At 38.9% G+C, this 19,952-nt stretch overlaps 1 protein-coding gene across 5 annotated transcripts in view; it reads left to right on the top strand.

Moving 5' to 3' along the window:
- Positions 1 to 19,952, top strand: part of UBE2H (ubiquitin conjugating enzyme E2 H) — a 109,000-nt gene that overhangs the window by 66,360 nt on the left and 22,688 nt on the right. For 3 of the 5 annotated variants that reach the window (XM_025865524.2, XM_025865525.2, XM_025865529.2), the window contains 2 exons: positions 16,440 to 16,479; positions 17,882 to 17,934. The exons of 1 other annotated variant lie outside the window; for it this stretch is intronic. In XM_025865524.2, the coding sequence (XP_025721309.1) occupies positions 16,440 to 16,479; positions 17,882 to 17,934 (93 nt within the window). Of the gene's footprint in view, positions 1 to 10,023; positions 10,288 to 11,608; positions 11,770 to 16,439; positions 16,480 to 17,881; positions 17,935 to 19,952 lie in introns of those variants that run through there. One more of the 5 variants, XM_025865526.2, reaches the window with a different exon arrangement.

The raw sequence follows: 19,952 nt of genomic DNA, 5'->3' as shown, positions 1-19,952 counted from the left end.
ACAGATGATGAAATATACCCTTTGCATGATTGTAATGATTATAACTAGATTTTCCTGTCAGGGTCAGATTAAACGATTTTAAGGCCCACTGTCTATTCAGGCTAAGCAGTAAAATAATAAACATCATAAATCTCATTTTAATTTCTAGATTGTTAGAATGAACACTATGTAACATTAATTCCAATTCTGTCATTTAAAAATCCTCTCTAGATCCTCCTTTGCTTTTGTTCGCTTCAACGGTGGGTACCTAGCAGTGAAATCACCCTTTCCCGCTCTCTCTACTCTTCATCCTTTTAACCCCCTGAACAGCTGAAGAAAGTAGAGTAGGAGCCTCAGTGGGATTATATAAAGAGGTACTTTTTTTTTCTCCTTCATCTTCTCTCTGCGCTAATTGGCGATATTATTAACCCACCACCCCCATTAGGGCACTTAGTGACAGTTCAGGCGTTTCAGCAGCAGATGCTATCTAGGTACATCCGATCGAAGGTTGACACCTTTTTAAAGGTTTTGAGATGGTGGAATGGTAGTAACTCAGCTAACTTAAGCCAGGTTTTAAAATTTTCATTCTAAAGATGAGTCTGAACTCTAATAAAATATTGACTAGTTTTAAGAAAGAAGAAAAAAATGAAATTTGGAATCTATTATGCCTTCTCAGACAGTCACACTGGACCTTGTGGTCAGAATTGCCAGGGTCCATACGTCTTGCTGCTGCTACGGGCTTGTCTTTGGAACTAATGCCAGGTTCTCTTGGTGTTTAGACACCACCCCCCCCCCCCACCCTCCAACAAAAAGGTTTTTTGTTTTATTGTTTTGTTTTTTAAGGAGATGGTCCTCCGCTTTATATTTTGATTCTAGGCCTCCACATTTCTAAGATAAGTAATGTGGAAAAGGTAGGATCATCCTCAAATGAAGCAGGTTCTCTTCCACTATCTGGCTACCCTGCTGCTCTCAAGCTTTGCGCTATACAGAGATTCCTTCTTAACGCCAAGAACTCTTGGTGTACATTTTAAGAATAACTTGATTTCCTTTTAAGGTCCCTTGGATGATTTTTCTAAGCTCAGGAATGGAGAAGATTTCTTTCTGAATGATTGAATTGGAAATTTCCCCCTTGCTGCAAGGGTCTCTGAGGTGTAGGGTTATCAGCTGGTGAAATAGGAAGGGAGCTGTGAGATAATCCCCAAGTATATCTGACTTAATACCTGTAGGGTTGGAGCAGCAGTCCTTCCCAGTTCATTCCAGAGTGATGGAATGTGGTGTTACTCAGCTGGGGGCGGGGGAGGGGGTACTTTTCTGTTACATTGTGGTCGCCTGTCCCCCGTTGTTCCATTCTTTCTATACAGGCATTTGAACTTTTGTGTAGTTGAGTGGTCTGATCTTTAAATCTTTACAGATGGGATGTATAAACCATGTAAATTCATTCAGATATATTTCTTATTATGTCTATTTGATTAGAGACTAAAAATCGGCATGCTGAATCTAGTTTTGAGCCCTAAATTCCTAGTCAGAAAGAAAACAGTATAGCTGTTTAACAGTGAACTATGTAGAAAAGCAATTACATATCCTATAGAAACGGATTTATTTCTCAAGCCTTATTAACAGATTTTTTTTCCAGACAATGTAATTATTTCATCATAACTTTCAAAGTAAACATGTCTAAACTTTAGGCATTGTTTATTTATTCACTAATGACACAACAGATGCCTTTGTACTTTCTTAAATTAATGATGTAATATGAAATTGCTTCGGACAAATGACTAGGCTGATTTAACTTCTTCCTGATTTTGCTCTTGCCTTTCTGTGTGCTTTCAGAACTTGGTTATACGTACAGATGTGTGCCATCTTCTCATAGGGAAGTAGGTCTGGTTTGTACAAGCTCTGCTTGTTTCCTCCAAAGGAACATTGCATAAGACGGTTATAATCAGTTGTGGGGGGTGACCCATTTTCAGGTCATCAACAATGTAATACTGTTGAATTTGCTTTAAACATTTTGAGAGAGGTAGTGGCTCATTTAGAATAGGCAAGGTTTCCTTTCTGAGTTGTATGGGTAGTGGTAGAATTATATAGAAGGGCAAGGAGATGAGATAAACCCAGCCTTAAGATTCTTTTTAAATTCTGCCTCTCTAGTATCTAGGCATACCCTTCTTCCTGAGCCAAATTTTGAGCTCTTAAATATTAAGATGTGCAAATTTAGATTAAGCTTCCTTACTGCTTAGACCTTGGAATGTTAATGTGTGTGTGTGTATATGTTTGATCTTTATTTATTGTATAAATGCTCCATATTCTTAGTAGGAATGTAAGAAGGTCCAGGTGACCAAAAATAAAGAAAAATTTAAGTTGTCTCATAATCCTGTCCCTCAATGGATATCATCATTTACATTCTGGTATATGTACTTTAAAGCAATTTTCTATGCATATTTCAGTATATATTCAATGCTATTTGACATGCTCATCTTTTGGGGTATCCTCTAAATAAGTTTTAGAGAGTTTTCAGTAGTTACATGATTGCCTGAGTTATAACTAAAAATAATCCTTTAAAAACAATTGATATACAAGTTTTTTGTTTCTTTCAAAGTAGATAATTTGAGTTATCTTTGGGAAGAGAAGGAATATAAACAGACTATTTGCAGAAGGAATACAAAGAGATTATGAACTTTCTAAATGCCATCATTATTTCAAACATCTTAAGCTGATCTTTTGGAATGTTATGTTCTCTTTGAGTATCATTAGTGATAATGTTTGTGAAATCATCTTGATGCTTTGAAGCTGGATATAAGTTTTTGAAATGGCTAGAGGTCATTTAATTTCACAGAATAAGATGAATGGAAAAACTGAGTGACATCAGTTGGAGTGTAAAATGATATATGATTATTAAATTGGCTTACGTTTAAGGATTAATGATTTTCTGGGGAACTGACCCTAACGGCTCTTTCAAAGAGAAATTGTAAAACTTCTCTAATCAGTTGTACCATCAGTGAGATATTTGCATAGCTTTTCAGAGAGACTGCTTTGAAATAAATCATATTTGAATCTTTAAGTTCTGATTTATTCAAAAGTTCAGACTTTTATCTTTTTCATTTAGGAGGATTCCTGGAATGCTAGTGCTGTGCTGCTGGTGTGACCAGCTGTGTAGGTCGGAGAGTGTGCTTGTATCAGGAAGGAATGCTTCTGGCCCTGGTTTTCCTTGACCAAGAAAATGATAATCACCTGAACCATTGTTTCCTTTTCTAGAAAATGAGATATTAGAATTAAGTAACGCTGCATGTTTGATATTGACCAATGTATTAGATACTCAGGATAGATGGCGTTCTTCCTAGTAATTAGGAAGGGCACAGGAAGCTCTCACTAGTTAGGAGAGAAGACCAACATAAATAAAATATTGCATGGGCTTTAGTGACAAGATTTCATTGCTTTGGAGGAGAGGTGTGAGTTAGTGCCTCAGTTGGTGAAGAGAGTGTATGGAAGGAGATAGGCTTTTACAAGAAAGATTTTGTTTCATGTTTTGAGAACATAGTTTTTAGAAAGCTTTCAGAGATGTGAAGATGCGCATAAGGACTTTAGAAATAACACTCTTTGAAAATCCCAAGTAATCCCCAGTCCGTGAAGATTCTGTTTTATGCAGGGAAGTTGCTCCAGAGACCACCATATGCCATACTTCCCCAGATTGTCTCTAGCATGCGCTCATCTATTAAGAGAATGCTTTTACCAGTAAGAGAAAACACAGACTTGCCGTTGCTGTCGGGGTGAAATACAGATGAGTGATCCCATATACAAAGAGGGTAAATTAGATCAGTTTTGAATAAAAACTTAAAAGTAACCGATAAGCATAGGATACAGAATGGTTTTATGTCTATTCCAAAGAATGCATGTTTTAAAAAGTGGGAGATACAGGATTTGTCACATTGGCAGGGAAGATGTAGTCAACTTAGCAGTATATGTTGATCGATGAAGATTTTATATCCTTTTAGTCGTTTTACTTAAATTCTCTTAAGATTCAGAGATGTGCACTAAGATTAATGTACAGGAGTATGCAAGTTGCAGTGTTATTCTTAAGAGTTTTATTTTTAAAACTTTGAAACAAACTAAGTGACCCAGTAGATAGTAAAGTAGTTAAATTATGGTGTATCTTAATGGACAAAATGCCTTACAGTCATTAAAGGAACACACAGGGATGCCTGGGTGGCTCAGTCAGTTGAGGGTCTGCCTTTGGCTCAGGTCATGATCCCAGGGTCATGGGATCGAGTCCCACCTTGGGCTCCTTGCTTAGCGGGGAGCCTGCTTCTCCCTCTGCCTGCCGCTCCCTCTGCTTGTGCTCTCTTTCTCTCTGACAAAATCTTTAAAAAAAAATAAAATAAAAATAAAGGAACACACAGGAACATGGTAACCTTCTATAGTGTAACTTGTAATTATTTCCATGAAATTCCAGATCTGAATGCCAAAACATTGATACAGTTATCCATGGCTGTTAAGGGGATTAAAAACAGTTTTCTATAATTTCTAAATACTCTACAATAAGTTTCTTTATAGAAGGATATATTTTTAAACATATGGCAAAGGCATAACTTTTGAACGTCCCGTCTACATCTTTGTCTGGGTCTACGCTTTTCCTGTCCTTTGTTCTAGAAAGCCATTAAGCTTCTCCTTGGCCAGGATTCTCACCTGGTAGCTTGCTAAGGGCCTGCTGGCCCTCGTGTTTCCCACCAGTTTCCTTTCACATTTAATGATGTGTGTGTGTAAGGGTACAGACTGCTCCCTTTCCTTTGTTTTTCTGCTTGCGATTTAGTTTGCCCCATCTTGGGCGCTGTCTCTACACCTTCACATGTAACTGTTCTTCACTCCTTTTCTTCAGACCTCTTGTCCCTTCTCTTGGGTTGCTGCCCCCGGCACTTCTTACCCACTCCTCTTTTCAGTCTGACTCTTCCATTCGCGTTCCCCCTTGCTCCATTTTTCTCTTCATATGAACCAAAAAAGGTCCTTGTTCATAGCTAATAAGTAATAATAATACTTTCAGTAAACCTAAGCCCAGGGGGCAAATTATGTCTTCTAATAAAATACAGACATAAAATACTAGATTTAAGGCTTCCAGCCTCTAAAGGTCTTGAAAATTCCTTGAAGTCGCCCTTCAGGATCTACAGTGGTCTCCATCACACCATCGCTACTTTACTTAAACACTAGCATTCAAGAGAAAATTAAGAATTTGTCATTTTATCTTATTTTACGATTACTGGGTGGTTAGTATATTAATAGAACTGCGTTTGACTAATTTCAGATAGAACTATAGAGTATCTTAGAATCTTTTGTAAATAACCTTAACCTTCCCTTAGTGTGGGAACTGTGTCACCACTTACACTTATTTTCATTTATACTTCTTAAAAATGGAAAGATCCAGCTAACAAGTCTAGAAACTAACTTTTGAAATACTGCCCATGTACATCTCCACGTTAACAGTGAGGAAGACTCTCTCCCAGGAGCAGGCTGCATGCATTGTGCGTCTGGATGGAAATGTGATGATAGAGCAGAGTAAGAGGAATGGTTGGTTGAGAACAAGATTCTGGAGGGACTGTTTAATAGTTTGCTTAATGTTGATAAAATGGCCAGGGGGAAAAAAACCACACTCATTCTGCAATGGAATTTGATGCCAATGGCATATAGCAAGAGTTACCAAACCATATGAGTAAATGAAGACAAAATGGAAAGGTCATGGACAATAACAATAGCTGGAATACTATGCTGAGCTCTGCCAGTGGCCTCTATGGTTAGGTCAGCTATCCTCTTAATAGAATAGTTTAGATCTTCCTGTTTCAAGGAAACTGGATTAGATCATTTGTCAGAGTACCTTCTGAATCTCCCAATCTGTCAGAGGTTCTTAATTAGAAGATACTCTGATAATCAGTGCACCTTACTCTTTTTATTTGTGCCAGCAATTAAGGAAGGTGATTTAACCTTTTTCATTGTCAGAATAGCAGACACGTCTAGCATTATAAATTTTTAATTCACTATTGCCAGAAATTACCTCACAATATTTTTGGAATGGAATTTTATGGTATGACTAAACTATAGAGTACAGAATGTTTACCATTTGACTTTGTGTCTTCCTAGATGGAAACATTGTACAATTATCTCCTCAGGTGTGTTGTCAGGGGTGGACCAGGATTTGGAGTAGGGTATGTCATTTCTGAAAGGTTTGGGGTTAGTCATTTAAGAGAGGCCTGTTTGGACCATTATAGTTCCACAAATAGAATGAATTCTTAGACTGAGGAAGCAAAATTCCATTCAGATCACCTCTATACTTCTCTAGTTTCATGACCTTGGTTTTGAATTTAGTTTCTGTCTCAGTTATATAATTGCTACTTTGTAGTGATCTATAGCTTTTGAATTCCAGTAGAGAGAAACAAGGTTCTAGTAGGAAAGTTTTGTAAAAGTTTTTGTTGTTGTTGTTGTTGTTTAGATAATGCTATGAGAATGTAAGCCATTGTTAAAAGCTCCCTTTTTACTGCTGTTCTGAAAATGAAATTTTTCAGGATAGTTTTGTTTTTTTTTTTTAGAGTGTATCTGGCAGCTGAAGCAGAACTTACTTTCTCAGAATATGGATACATTTTACACCATTTCTACTAATCAGCCTCACAAATTTATTAGATACCAGCTGTGTGCAGGACATTATTCTAGGTGCTAGAGATACAGAGGTGAACAAATTGCTCTCTTGACCCTTATATTCTTTGAGGAAAAAAGATAAAGCAAAAATTTAAAATGTCCGATAGCTTTATAGAGAATTGATGTGATGAAGTTGACATAATAGCTACCTTAGATTAGGTGTTCAGGAAGGGGTTCTCTGACAAAGTAAATTTAAGCTTGAGGTTTAAGTGAAAAGGGAAAAAAAAATAAGCCAGCCCTGATCTTTAAGATCAGGGAAGAGAGCATTCCAAGCAGAAGAAATTGTGAGGACAAAGGCCCTGAGGCACATAGGAGCTTAGCATGCACAAGGAAGAAAGAAGGTTGGGGAAACAGTGAAACAGGAGAGAGGGTCCAAGAGGCAGGCAGGGTGAGCTCCTGTAGGGCTTTGTAGGCCAGGTGAAGGGCTTGCATTTTATTTTTAATGCAATGGAAAAATCATTGAAAGGTTTTAAGCAGGTTTTAATGATCACTCTGTTACTGTGTGAAAAGAGTAGAAATACCGGTGGCTTGGATCAGGGTGTCAACATTGAGAAACTGGTATCTGGAATACATTGCCTTGAAGAAGTTTGGCTGTATGAAGGAAAGCACACAAAATGGGGGCAGATAAAAGGAAGGTTTTATTTTTTACCTCTGAAATGGGAAATTCTGAAGGATGTTGATGTGCTTGTTGTAGGGAGTTGTCTAGGAAAGAGGGAAATCTTGGTGATTGCTGGGGATCAGGAGGAGGACTGCAGGTCCAGTGCCTTCGAGATGTTAGAGGGGACCAGATCAGGACAGAAGTGGAGGACCTGTGTTTGGGAAGACCTGAAGCATGTGAGTGAACTCTTGAGGCAGGAAGAATGAGCACTGTGCCGGGAGGATTTTGATGGGAGCAATGAGGAATCCTCTCCATTGGCTCCCGTTTTCTCAAAGAAGATGGGCAGGGTGTTCAAGTCAAAGTGAGAAATGGAGGAGCAAAGGGAACGGGAGATTTGCAGAATAATGATAAAATGCACAAGTCATTGGAGAATGGGGACCAGGCAACTAGTGAAGGGAGAAAGGAAAATTACTGGTGATGTTGAATCCACAAAAGGTAATTGAGCATACTTTTTAAAGTTGGTGTGTACACTGTGTCTCTCCTCCCTGCTAGCCTAGTAGATAGAAACTCTATGAAGGCAGTCCTTGGGTTTGTTCTACTAATACTCGTTCTCCCCACTTCAGGGTCTGATAACATTGCCTGCTCTGTATTGAGGTGAGGGCGTGAGCAAGTGAACGAAGGAGTGTTCAGTGGCGCCTTCAAGTCCAAGTACAGCGGATGTGAATGATGGGTTTCCTCCTGTTGTAGATGGGCATTTGGGGAGGGGAGAGGGCACAGGATTTGCAGAGGGTTGTTCAAAAGCGATGATGGCGATAGCTCTTAAATCTTAAACTAAGCAAGGAGAGGGGTGAAGATAGGAGGACTGGTAGGCGGGAAGAAAAGGGAGGGTCAGGAGTGTGGTGGGCAGGAGGTGCTGTGATTTTGGAGGTGAAGCTGTTTGTAAGACGACAACGTTCAAGGTATGTCCTGGCAGTGTGAATGAGATGGGATAGAGGAAAGGTACACGGAGGAGAAGCCTCAGGAGCCGAGAGGACAGGGTGTGAGGAGTGTGGTCTGCATGGCTGATATCTCTTAAAATGACAGAGACTTGGGTGCCAGGTGCTGAAGTACTCAGTGATGGAAGAAGCTAGTGGTTAAATTGGCCCTATTAACAGAAAAACCCGCGAGCGTCTGTAATATATAAATTCATTCACCTTCATCTTGCTCTTAGCCAGAATAAAAATAGTAGTGCGCTTTCCCTCCCCCAGGCCACCTCTAAGGAGAGCCTTGCCTCTGTACAAGCTTGCTTCTGTCAGATTTGTCCATTTCCCTCTTGAAGCTGGCTTATGTCAGTTTTAATTCTGCCTTTGGCGATTCATTATTATATAATCTTTCCATTTGCTATATAAAAATTCCACCTAACTTGCTCTTTAGATTAGTTCCTACTTTAATTATAGTAGGTGACCTCTAGCTTTTGAGCTGGTTATTAATTTTGACATCTTTTTGGCATTAACTCCATTCCTTCTTTTTTTGGATTGTTATCATAATGAAAACATGTATTCTTGGCTTCCTCTTTCTTTAGTTAAACTGTGATTCTTCTAAAAACAATTAAGAGTGATGTCTTAGTTCCTTTGAAAAGCTTGTTCACCACAATTTAAGATTTGTTTCATATTTCTGGTGTTGTGAAAACCATATTGCTAGAAGGAACGTCACAGATTATATCACCCAGTTGCCTTATTTTTTTTTTTTTTTTTAAGATTTTATTTATTGATTTGAGACAGAGAGAATGAGAGAGAGAGAGAGCACATGAGAGGAGGAAGGGTCAGAGGGAGAAGCAGACTCTCTGCCGAGCAGGGAGCCCGATGCGGGACTCGATCCAGGGACTCCAGGATCATGACCTGAGCCGAAGGCAGTCACTTAACCAACTGAGCCACCCAGGCGCCCCCAGTTGCCTTATTTTAAGGATAGTAAAAATGAGGTTCCCTAAGGTGGAGATAAATCACTACTAACTAGTTGCAGAATCTGCCTTCTGGTTTCCAGTCTAGTGTTTTGCCCCCATCCCAAATGCAATTAGAATGGTCTTTTTAGTACTAAATGTTACAGTAACTGTATTTGCTATTTCCAGTGTGATGGGGTTATAGGAAGCCTAATATCCAGTAATCAACACAGCCTCTAATGCTCTGGACAGTTGGCTAAAGGTCTCAGAGAGGAGTATAGGTAGGGGCAGATATTTTCATTCTTAGGAAGAGGAAGGTGAGATGAAGTTGCTTGCCTGAGCTCATGAAGCTAATAGTAACCTTGAGTGCTTACTGTGGGCCGGTTGCTGGTCAGATGCAGTACATAGATTCATTTACTCTTCATAACAGCCCTGTGATGTATAGATACCAATATTAACCTAGATGAACCTAGCTTTATGAAGGAAGAAGCAAAGGCAAAGAGATTCAGTAACTCTTAACTTTCCCAAGGCTCACAGAGTAGATCTTAGGCAGTCTGACTGGAGCCTTATCTTTTAACCACGACTTTGTTTACTAAGAGTGGCCACGTGTGTTCTATACTGCCTCTGACCATGAGAATAAATACTGCCTGATTCAGACAGTGGTTTTAAGAATGATCAGAAGAGTGAAAGATAAATTGTGGAGAAAGGACAGAGATTACCATCTGTCAAAAATGAAACTACGGGAGAGTAGAGTTAAGGCTGCAGGTTTTGGTAATCTGCGAGGTTGGTAGCAGGGTTAGGCTGTTGAAGGATAACACTTCACCTTTTCTTAGTTATAAATGAACTTTTCTTATCCATCCAGCCCATTCCTCAGATTCCATATTATCAGAGAGAAAGGAAGAAACAGAAAAGAAGGACCCCTTGTTGAGTTTAGATCTCCTGAACACACACAGGATCAGTTCAGAAGTTCCCATGACACAGGGCATTGAGAGTGAGCTCCTTGCTTGGTTCCTCACCCAAGAAGAGACCGGCCCAGGTCCATCTCTCCTGAGTAGGAAAGGCTCAGCTCTCGGAAGAGACTTCTGCCCAGGTGCAGGCTGCCACGGGCTGGGCCTAGCTGTCTGAGGTAAGATGAAAATCTCTCTGAGCGTGTGTTCATGCACAAAGCTGACAGGATGGCTGTCGCTGGTGAAGCTGGCGGCATCCCCACCCCCTTTTTAGCCGAAACATCCAGTAATCAACACAGCCTCTGCATGCTAGGAATAGAGATTCAAGTTATTACCCTTAAAAAACATATAGTCCCAGATACTACTGCTAGGGGCGATAAGATTCAATCTTTAATAAGTATATTTTTAACAATTATATCGACTTTAAAAAAATAGAATTAATCAGTTTGCTTCTGAATAGTCTACTTTATGTGGGCATCTATCGTGAAGATGGAATATCAGAATAATTGAATGTATTCACTTACCATTTTCTCACAGGAATTCATAAACTTATAATTAAATTGCATCAGCCACAACTGCCTCAACCATCTGCAGTCCATACTCATTTTACCCCTGGGATAGAGCTAACCATTTTTGCTTTTGGTGTTTTTCACCTACTTACCTTAGGGTGGATTTACCTTGTTTCATGAGTCACTTGTTTAACCTTTCATTTCACAAGATTATTCTGAAGGAAATTTCTGTATTGATAACTGGCCCTAGGTATTTCATTCTGTCCACAAATTTGATCATTAAAAATATCCTCAGAAGTAAAGATTTTTTGCCACTTTTATTTACATATTGACCCCAATATCAGAAGTTACTCGAAAGTGCGTACAACTTTGTACAGATCTCTTCCTGCGATTAGACGCAGAAACAGGCTGAAATAAAAACCAGTTTTCTGCATGACTCGGCATGATGTTACTTTTCTCTATTAGCCTATGGGTCAAAAGATTTGTTATTCTAGAACAGTTGAGTATTGGAGTGTAACAAGCAAAAGCATGGCACATTTTTCTATTTTAATAATTGTTCTTTTTTTTTTTTTTTAAGATAAGTAGTTTTTTTTAACCTCAACTAAGCATGATTTGGATTCCTCCTCCAGGGTTATGTATCACCTGATTCCCTTCTGCTGAAAGATAGAGAACAGAGGTGGTGAACTTGTTAGCTAAACCTTTGTTCCTAATGTCCTCCCTTTTATAAGTGCCTGAGTCATGCCAGAGAATAATTGTCTAAAAGAGTCGAAGGAGTTCTGAATTTTATCTGGTCAAATCACTGAAATATATATATGATTAGAAAATGTCTGGTAGTGAATAAAATCTTAAATCATGTATATTAAAAATGACTTGCTGCTTCCACTTATCGTGTTTTCATAAAAGCAGTTTTCAAAATATGTTTTCTTAAAATAACTTCAAAATAGTTCGTGGTTGAATGGAAATGAGTGTTGGGAAAATTCTCTTGTTGCAGACGTATTCATTAGTGTGGTGATAGCATTGCCAAAAGGAAGGAAAACATGCCAGGGCAAACACGCTCAGTCCTGAGAATGTTCCCTCTCTGAATTCCTGGCCTGTTCTTTCTCCGTCTCCTCCCGTCCTTGTCCAGAAGTGCCATTGTTGCCATCGTTATCCAGAATGTAAGTGGCTTTGCCAGAAACGCTCCCCACAGCTTATTCAAGAGCAAATGTAAAGGAGATACACTCCTTTCTGTTTATGTGCTTTGGGTATTTTTCTAACAGTTGAAAAAGCCTGGTATAAGAAGAGATCATTGTAGTTTGGAGATGGTTTTTTGGGTAGAATTGGTGTGGCTGAATTTGTTCCTCAAAGGCAAGGTTATAAACTCTCTGCCAACTCTGGAATAGTCTGTGGATTTTGTGTCTCGTCGTGGTATTTTAGCATGTTGTTAGCTTTGTATTATATGCTCCCGAGTATTTCTGTGCCTAAAAATAATGCCTTGCAGAATTAATTTCCTTTATGGACTTAACTATTGGACATTTCCCCTAAAGTCCTCTGTTGTCAGAGCTCTGGCCATTGTTATCAAATCCTGGATTGTTACAGCTAATAGTCCCTTTATTAAAGGAATAAGAGTGGAGATTTTGGAGATCATACAGTCCAGCTATTTTCATGTAAAGACAAAGGCCCACAGAAGTGAAGTGATCTAGCCAAGGCCTACACTTAATAGCAGGGTTGGGACCAAAACTCAAGTCCCTTTTAAGACTTTTCTCTTTCCTGTTTGATTTTGCTCTCTGTCCCAGAGCTCAGATGATGTTTTATACTTAGCAGGGGCACTGGGGACTGGGCGCCAACCCACTTGTTGCTAAGACTGTGTTTACCTAGAGTTCTTTTTGGCGCTTTCTATTATGTACTCTTGGATTCAACCAAGCCAAAATCTTGACTTAATTGAAAACAGTGTGGAAACTGTATTGATTCCAAATGTAATCTCCAGGCCTTGTACCAGGAGGGAGGCACCTTAATCTTTCAGAGACCGTTTTGGTAAGCATTTAAAGCTCTTATGACCCTAGCTGTTTTCTTGACTTAACACCTTTGAGGTTCCCTGTGACATCAGATTGTTGAAGATCCATTCTTACCATAGGAGAGACAGCCCACTCCATTTTGCTCCAGATCTTTGTTTTGTCCCCAGCACTGAAGTGCTGTGACCTGATTGAGCTGTTTCATCTTCACCTTTTTTTTTTTTTTAAAGGAGATAAGGCTTTTGTTAAAACAAAAATCTTAAAGAGGGACTGTATGTATCATTGCTCTAGCTAAGTCTCTGGCTTCCCACCTCAGAATGATTTAAAATCCATATCCTTAGAAGGGCCCACAAATGCTCATCACCTCTCTGACCTCACTTCTAGGCTTCTCCTTATTCACTGTGCTTCAGCCTCACCAGGCTCTCTGCTGGTCTTCAAACATTTCAAGCAAACTCCTGATACATTTTGAACTTGGCTGTTCATGTTGTATAGACACTCTTCCCCTGGATACTGAATGATTCCTCCCTTGCCTCCTTCAAATCGACACCTTCTCCATAAGGCCCTCCCTGACCATCCCATTTAAAACTGCAGCCCCCACCCCAACATTCCTATCCCAGTCCCCTTTGCTGTGTTTTTCTCCGTAACACTTGGCACCTTCTGGCATAGCACTTCTGTCTTCAAAGAGCTCTCCAGGTGCTTCTTAAGCTTTGGCATTGGGGACCTCTGCCATAGATGTTGCTTGACTAGGTGTTAACGCTTGAGACATCTAGCAGAAGCAGGATTTTAAGCATCAAGAATGAATTTTAAGTTCTTGTGTCCTCAAGCCAAAGTACTCTCCATGTAATAGAATGAGTCTCTTGAATTAAACCATCTAGTGGCTAAACATTGGTGTTTCCCACTCATCAGGAAGTTTCTTGGCAGTTGTGATTAGCAGTATATTCCTATATGTAACTGATCTTGAAGATCACATGCCTTACAACCTGAAGATCTTTTGATTTTTTTTTTTGTAATGAATTTACTTATACAGGAGTGAGATTTGAGATCAGATAAAATAGTTGATTTTCCTTAAAATAGTTCAGCATTAGATAGCCTATGTATAATTAGGTCTGTTGTAGAATGTTTGCTACTGTTTATAATTTTTTAACTTACACAATGTAGAAATTTTGAGAAGTCAGAGTAATATTAATGCGGGAGTCTCTCAAAGTTGACTGCTGTTGACACTTGGTTGTTTCCTTCTAGCTTTTTTACATTGCTGTGATCCCACTTCTGGTACGGGATTTGGGGAATGGGGTGGTGATGTGATTTGAAAAGAGTAATGGAGAAAATATTCCCACCATGTAGAATTAACCACTGTTAACAGTTGTATATGTTTGCTATCTATGTGCACACTTAAAAAGAGCAAATAATATACAAGCACATTACCTCTTTTTAAAAGGAATATAGTGTTATAGATTCTTCTTTAATCACCATTCCCATTCTGTTCCCCATTCCCACCATGACCTTGACCCTGCACCCTCACTGAAATAATTAATTACTTTGGTAAGTTTGGTATATGTTGGTCCAGTACACTTTTCTGTACTTTTGTTGCCACAGAGATAGGTAGTGTTGCTTTTAGTTTATCTAAATGGTATCATACTGTAAATATCATTCTGCAACTTTTTTTTTTCTCCCTTCGGCTATGGGTCTATCCAAATTGATACTTACCTACCTAGTTCATTACTTTGGCTGTATAGGACTCCCAGTATATGGATGTACTATAGTTTCTCCAGTGCCTTTTGATAGGATTGCATTTGGTTCTTGACTTTTATAAATAATGCTGGAACAAATATCCTCATGGTTCTTCCTGATACATTTATTAGTGTTTTTCTAAGGTCATGTAGAATTGTTATCCTCTTAACATTTATATTGGCTTAGTTAAATCTCTTCAATAAACACTATACTTCATAAATCCAGACTTGGAAACATCTTATTTCCTTAATGAAAAATTAATATGAAATAGTAATTGGACACAAGGCATTTCTTTTTGCATCAGAGTAATTTAAACATTGCATGGACTCTCTTGATAGCAGCAGAGAAAACATGAGGCTATTTCAACACAAAAGATTAAAGAACAAAAATTAGAAGCATAGTTAGTGTTGGAGTGACTAGAGCAAGCAAAGATTAGAATACCCGGGATTTTGTATTCTTAAATCTGTTTCCTAAGTCTAGAAAAGTTTCTTAGATTGTCCGAGATGACCTTTGTCGAAACTCATCCTTGAGGACCCTCCTCCAATGCCCCTTCTCTGCATTTTTCCGATACCTTCCTCTTCCCCTTCTCATGCCCTCCATTATGTCAGTTCTTTGTGCTCACTGCACTTACTGCCTTGTGTCTTGTCCTGCTGCTGCCGTGACCTCCTGGAGAATAACGTACTGCCTGACTTACCTTGTGCCCTGAGCAAGCACAGTGCCTGGCAAACAGGTGTTGACCAAGTATATTTTGAGTGAAGGAAAGAGAAACGTGAGGTGGGGGCAGAGACGTAAGAGAGGGTGGGATTGGGGGGGACATAGTGAGGGTCACTTCAGTAGGGAACTTAAATTTACTAAAAGTATGAAACAGAATAAGGAAGTCTTGAAATGAGATAAGGATGATAAAATGACATCTCTGACAGTGGACCTCTGCTTTAGCATATTGTCATTTGCATATATACAAACTGATTAAATCCCTGATTCTAATTGAAGAAAAAATTAGTTTCTCTTTGGAACTTAAATGTCAGTATGTTTGTTAAAGTCTAGGGATGCCTGGCTGGCTCAGTCAGTAGAGCATGCGACCCTTGATCTCAGGGTTGTGAGTTCAAGCACCACGTTGGGTGTGGAGAGATTATACTTAACAAAATCTTTAGGGGCGCCTGGGTGGCTCAGTCGTTAAGCGTCTGCCTTCGGCTCAGGTCATGATCCCAGGGTCCTGCGATCGATCGGGCTCCCTGCTCTGTGGGAAGCCTGCTTCTCCCTCTCTCACTCCCCCTGCTTGTGTTCCCTCTCTCGCTGTGTCTCTCTCTGTCAAATAAATAAATAAAATCTTTAAAAATAAATAAAATCTTTATATATATATATATATTCTCTCTATATAGTCTCTTTTTATTTTTCTAGGAATAAATCAAAAAACTTGAATCCCTGACAGATACAGCCATCTGACAGATTTTTTTTTTTTTTAACTCTTTGCCTCATTTCTTGGTTGCCCCAATTTTAATCAAAACTAGGTTTCCTGGAATGAGTAGACTAAAGTTAAAGGAAATATTTTGGTCACTATTCTTATGAAATCCTTTGTGGTTTGGAAGCGGTGCTCCTTTAGTGTTTCAACAGCTTCATTCATGTTCCGCACACAGTGTAGCAGTATGATACCAGTAACTGAGCTTCAGAAGGAGAAGTTCAAATGCAGAACCTCTAAATTTAGAGATTGAACAATAAAACCTTTGGGAGGGAAGTCAGAGTAGCTTTCTTAACTTTCGGATGAAAGTAATCGGCACTAGTTATAACCCATTTAGTACTACAAATTTTCTTGGCAAGGACCTTCATAGCTCAGAAAAGATTCTCTTGATTATTTTGTATATAAGAAGCTACATTGCTCTCAAAGTTTGCTTATTTTTTAAATAGAACTCTTGATGTGTTTTAAGTGATTGACACTGTCAGGAGAATATATAGTCTTAACCAGTAACCAAACATCTAAGATTAAAAATAATGAGTTATGGGTATCATCAACTTTTTCCAATACTGAAATTGTTTCCAGTACTGAAATACTTAAACGAATTGTTCTCTGGACACTTTTTTGCTGCTAATTAACATTTCTTTTTACAGGATTCATGAATAAAATTTTCCATCCCAACATTGATGAAGCGTAAGTAACTATTTAAAAATGTTAAATCTTAGCAGCAACTGCTCTTATTAGCGTTCATCTCTCTCTCTCCATTATTAAAAAAAGCCTCAATTATCTTTTTGGATTTTATCAACAGAGAGGACTGTGTGGTCACTTAAACTATGGAGTTCCAGGGTTATTGATACTCTAAACCACTTAGCGCAAACCCTGCTGTTGGGTTGCTTAGTTTTTCCACTGTCGTGAGTGGGTCCTTCATTTCCTGCGATACCTAACTAGCATTTGTATTACTCCACATCTCCGTTCTCTTCATGTGGACACAATTCAGAGATCAGTTTTCTGTATACAGAATTACTATTTTCAGCCCTTAAAGTGTTTCTTAGTTCTTAAGAGTAAAGCAAACATGAATGGCTGTAGTTTTATTTCAGTTAATCTACCCTTTCTTTCCTTCTAATATTTTATTAGTGATACTTGAAGATGTGCCTCCTATTACGTACTTTCGATGCTGTTTGCAATACATGATTTTTTCCTGCGGTTTTTCCTCGTCACGGCACTAAGTTCTGCTGTTACACACATACACATGAGGTATTCTGAACTCTGTGAGTGGGTTGTACACACATACCATGCCCTGTTGTCCTTTTATACTTCTTTGTATCGGTCATCCTAACAACAAGGATGTTCTGTTACGTAACCACAGTATAGTCGTCAGGTTCACGAACTGAATATCAATACAGTACTTTTTAATCTGCCACATTACAGCAGTGTACCTTTTTGGCACTTTTTTTCCCCCCTCAGTGAAGGATCAGCCCAGGACCATGTATTGCATTTACTTGTCATATTTCTTTAAACTACTTTAATCTGGAATAGTTCCTCAGCTTTTTTAACGTTGACATTTTTAAAAGAATATGGATCAGTTATTTTAAAGACCGTCCCTCAGTTTCGGGTTGTCTGGTGTTTCCTCATTAGATCCAGAGGATGCACTTCAGGCCAGAAAACCACAAAGTGTGATTGTGCCCTCAGGGTCCTGGGGAGACACACAGGTGTGTCTGCGCGTGCACGCCCCCCCCCCCCCATGTGAATTTTCATGAAGGTGTTGTCTGGTCTCTCCATTGTATAGTTGTGGGTTTTTCCTTTCAGTCTCTAAGGAAACACTAATACTGTAAATATTCTGCTCCTCATACTTTTCCTTTCCTAATTGGGCTTCTTTCTATTCTTTCTTTTCTTCTCTTCCTTTCTCTTTTTTTCTTTCTCTTTCTTTTCTTTCTTTCTTTCTTTCCTTCTTTCTTTCTTTCTTTCTTTCTTTCTTTTTCTTTCCTTTTAATGATCTGTTAAAGGTGCTTTTCTTGATAAATAAAATTAGTTGCCAGATACATGCGACTAGCTTTCTTAATTTTTTAAAAAATGCCATTCTTTCCATCTGTTTCAGGTCAGGAACTGTGTGTCTAGATGTAATTAATCAAACTTGGACAGCTCTTTATGGTGAGTTTGGCCATGGAATATTTTTTAGAGATGTTGAGACACTGCCTAAAAAATGTTGTTTGGCTTTTCTTCTCTGGTTTAAGATTTTTTGTTGGGAATGGGAAGGGATGATGAGGGCCTGGATGGGAAAGTTTGATCAGTGAAAAAAGTATTTTCTCTGAAGTACAAACTTTGATTTAGCAGTGGAAGTTTAAGATAATCTTGTGAGATTCTGAACTTAAGGTATAGTGATGTACAATACACATGTAAACATTGTATATGTGTATGTATTCAGAAGCACACTATATACCTGTTTACTTGTAATAACTTTGAATTTTGGAAAAACTCCTAGGAATGTCCCTGTTAAATGAGATGGTGTATTAAGAGGTTTGGGGAGTCTTCTGCTTTTGAAGCCCAAAGAATAACTTAGCCTTGCCTCAGTGCTGAAATCAACATCTCCTCTCTTATGATGAATCACAATACATCACGATACAATGCTAAGTATCACAGAGAAATGTAAGGAATATATCAGGCCTTCTCTCCCTGAGCTTGTAACTTGGTTGGGGAGCTAAAATATTTTGAAATATACTTAATTAGGGATACAACAAACTAATCTGTATTCCCCCACATGTCCAAGTTCTCAGGCATCACAGACTCTTTGCTCTCATGCCCCCACCCTGTGAGGCTTCCCCTGATGCTCCAGCTGCAAGCGATCTCCGCACACGCCTACATTTTATTTCCCTTTTCTGTGGCCCACTTATACTTTGTACCTGTGTGTGTTGTTCATGCCAACCTTTTTGTGCCACTAGATGATTTCCTGCCTTAGGGGTCACTGGGGTGCATGTCTCTATGTCCCAGCACTTCCTTACACAGCACCTTGTACCCATGTGTGGTGAAAGAATGGGAGGTGCACATAATAAACGGCTGCCAAGAGGTCCACGAAGATTACTTGAGGCAGGGCTTAACCAGAGGTGACCTTTCTTACTGAACAATTGTGAGAAATCTTATTCCAGCCATAATCTGCAAGCCACCTTGCCAGACATGCCTGTACTAGGTGCAGGAGACTCACGGTGGAATGCTGGTCACCGGCAGTGCACGGTTAATCCTGTTTTTGTTTTGTTTTTTTCCTCCTGATTATCCCATTCAAAAATTATTTCCTCTGCCTGGAGTTACCTTCCTTGGTCTTTGTATGGCTGGGCACCTTCTTTTCTCACCTCAGACTTCTCTCAAAGAAGCCTCCTTTCCTAGATACTCCATGTAAAACAACATTCCTCCACACCATAGCACCCTGTTTAAAAACCTGTCTTTAAAACCAGCATTTATTGTTTATCTTGTCTTTACTAGATTGTAAGCTCCACCAGAGCAGGGACTCTGTGTGTGTGTGTGTGTGTGTGTGTGTGTGTGTGTGTGTGTGTGTGTACGTACACAGGTATACAAGTGCCTACAACAGTGCATGGTGTACAATAAGGGTTCAGATATTTGTTGAATTAATGACTGAATTAATGATGCCTAGTATTGTTGAACATGAGAATTTTAGGGATATGACAGCTTATAAGGAGATGGGGCAACAAGAAAGAACATATACTCTGAGGTTGGTTAAATGGATTCCTTTTAAGATTTTTTTTTGGTAAAAATGTCTCATGGCAGGCTGCCTGGAATAGCTAATGTAATGATGTATTTTCTTAAACGCATTCACATTTTAGAAATGTACATAACAAAATACTGTGAGCTCGTTGCAGTTACAGTAAATTGGACTTCAACTAATTCTTTTACTGTTGACCAGAAAAGCTTTGTGGAAGAGATTTTTGCTGATTCTCAAGTACTTCACATCTCAGAAACAGATTTTTAAAAATAACAGCTTATTGAATTATAATTCATATACATGAAATTCACCCATTTAAAGCATGTAATTTGATGGTTTTTAAAAGCAAACTGAGTTGTGTACAACCATTACCACATTTTCATCATAGAAGATTTTCTTCACCTAAAAAAAAAAAAATCCCTTAGTTATCACCCCCTCATCCCCAACCCTAGGCAAT

Source organism: Callorhinus ursinus, unplaced genomic scaffold, assembly GCF_003265705.2.
Source record: "Callorhinus ursinus isolate GAN/ISIS: 27379988/994484 unplaced genomic scaffold, GSC_fseal_2.0 scaffold12, whole genome shotgun sequence".
Classification (NCBI taxonomy): domain Eukaryota; kingdom Metazoa; phylum Chordata; class Mammalia; order Carnivora; family Otariidae; genus Callorhinus; species Callorhinus ursinus.
This window is presented reverse-complemented; position numbering and strand designations above follow the sequence as displayed.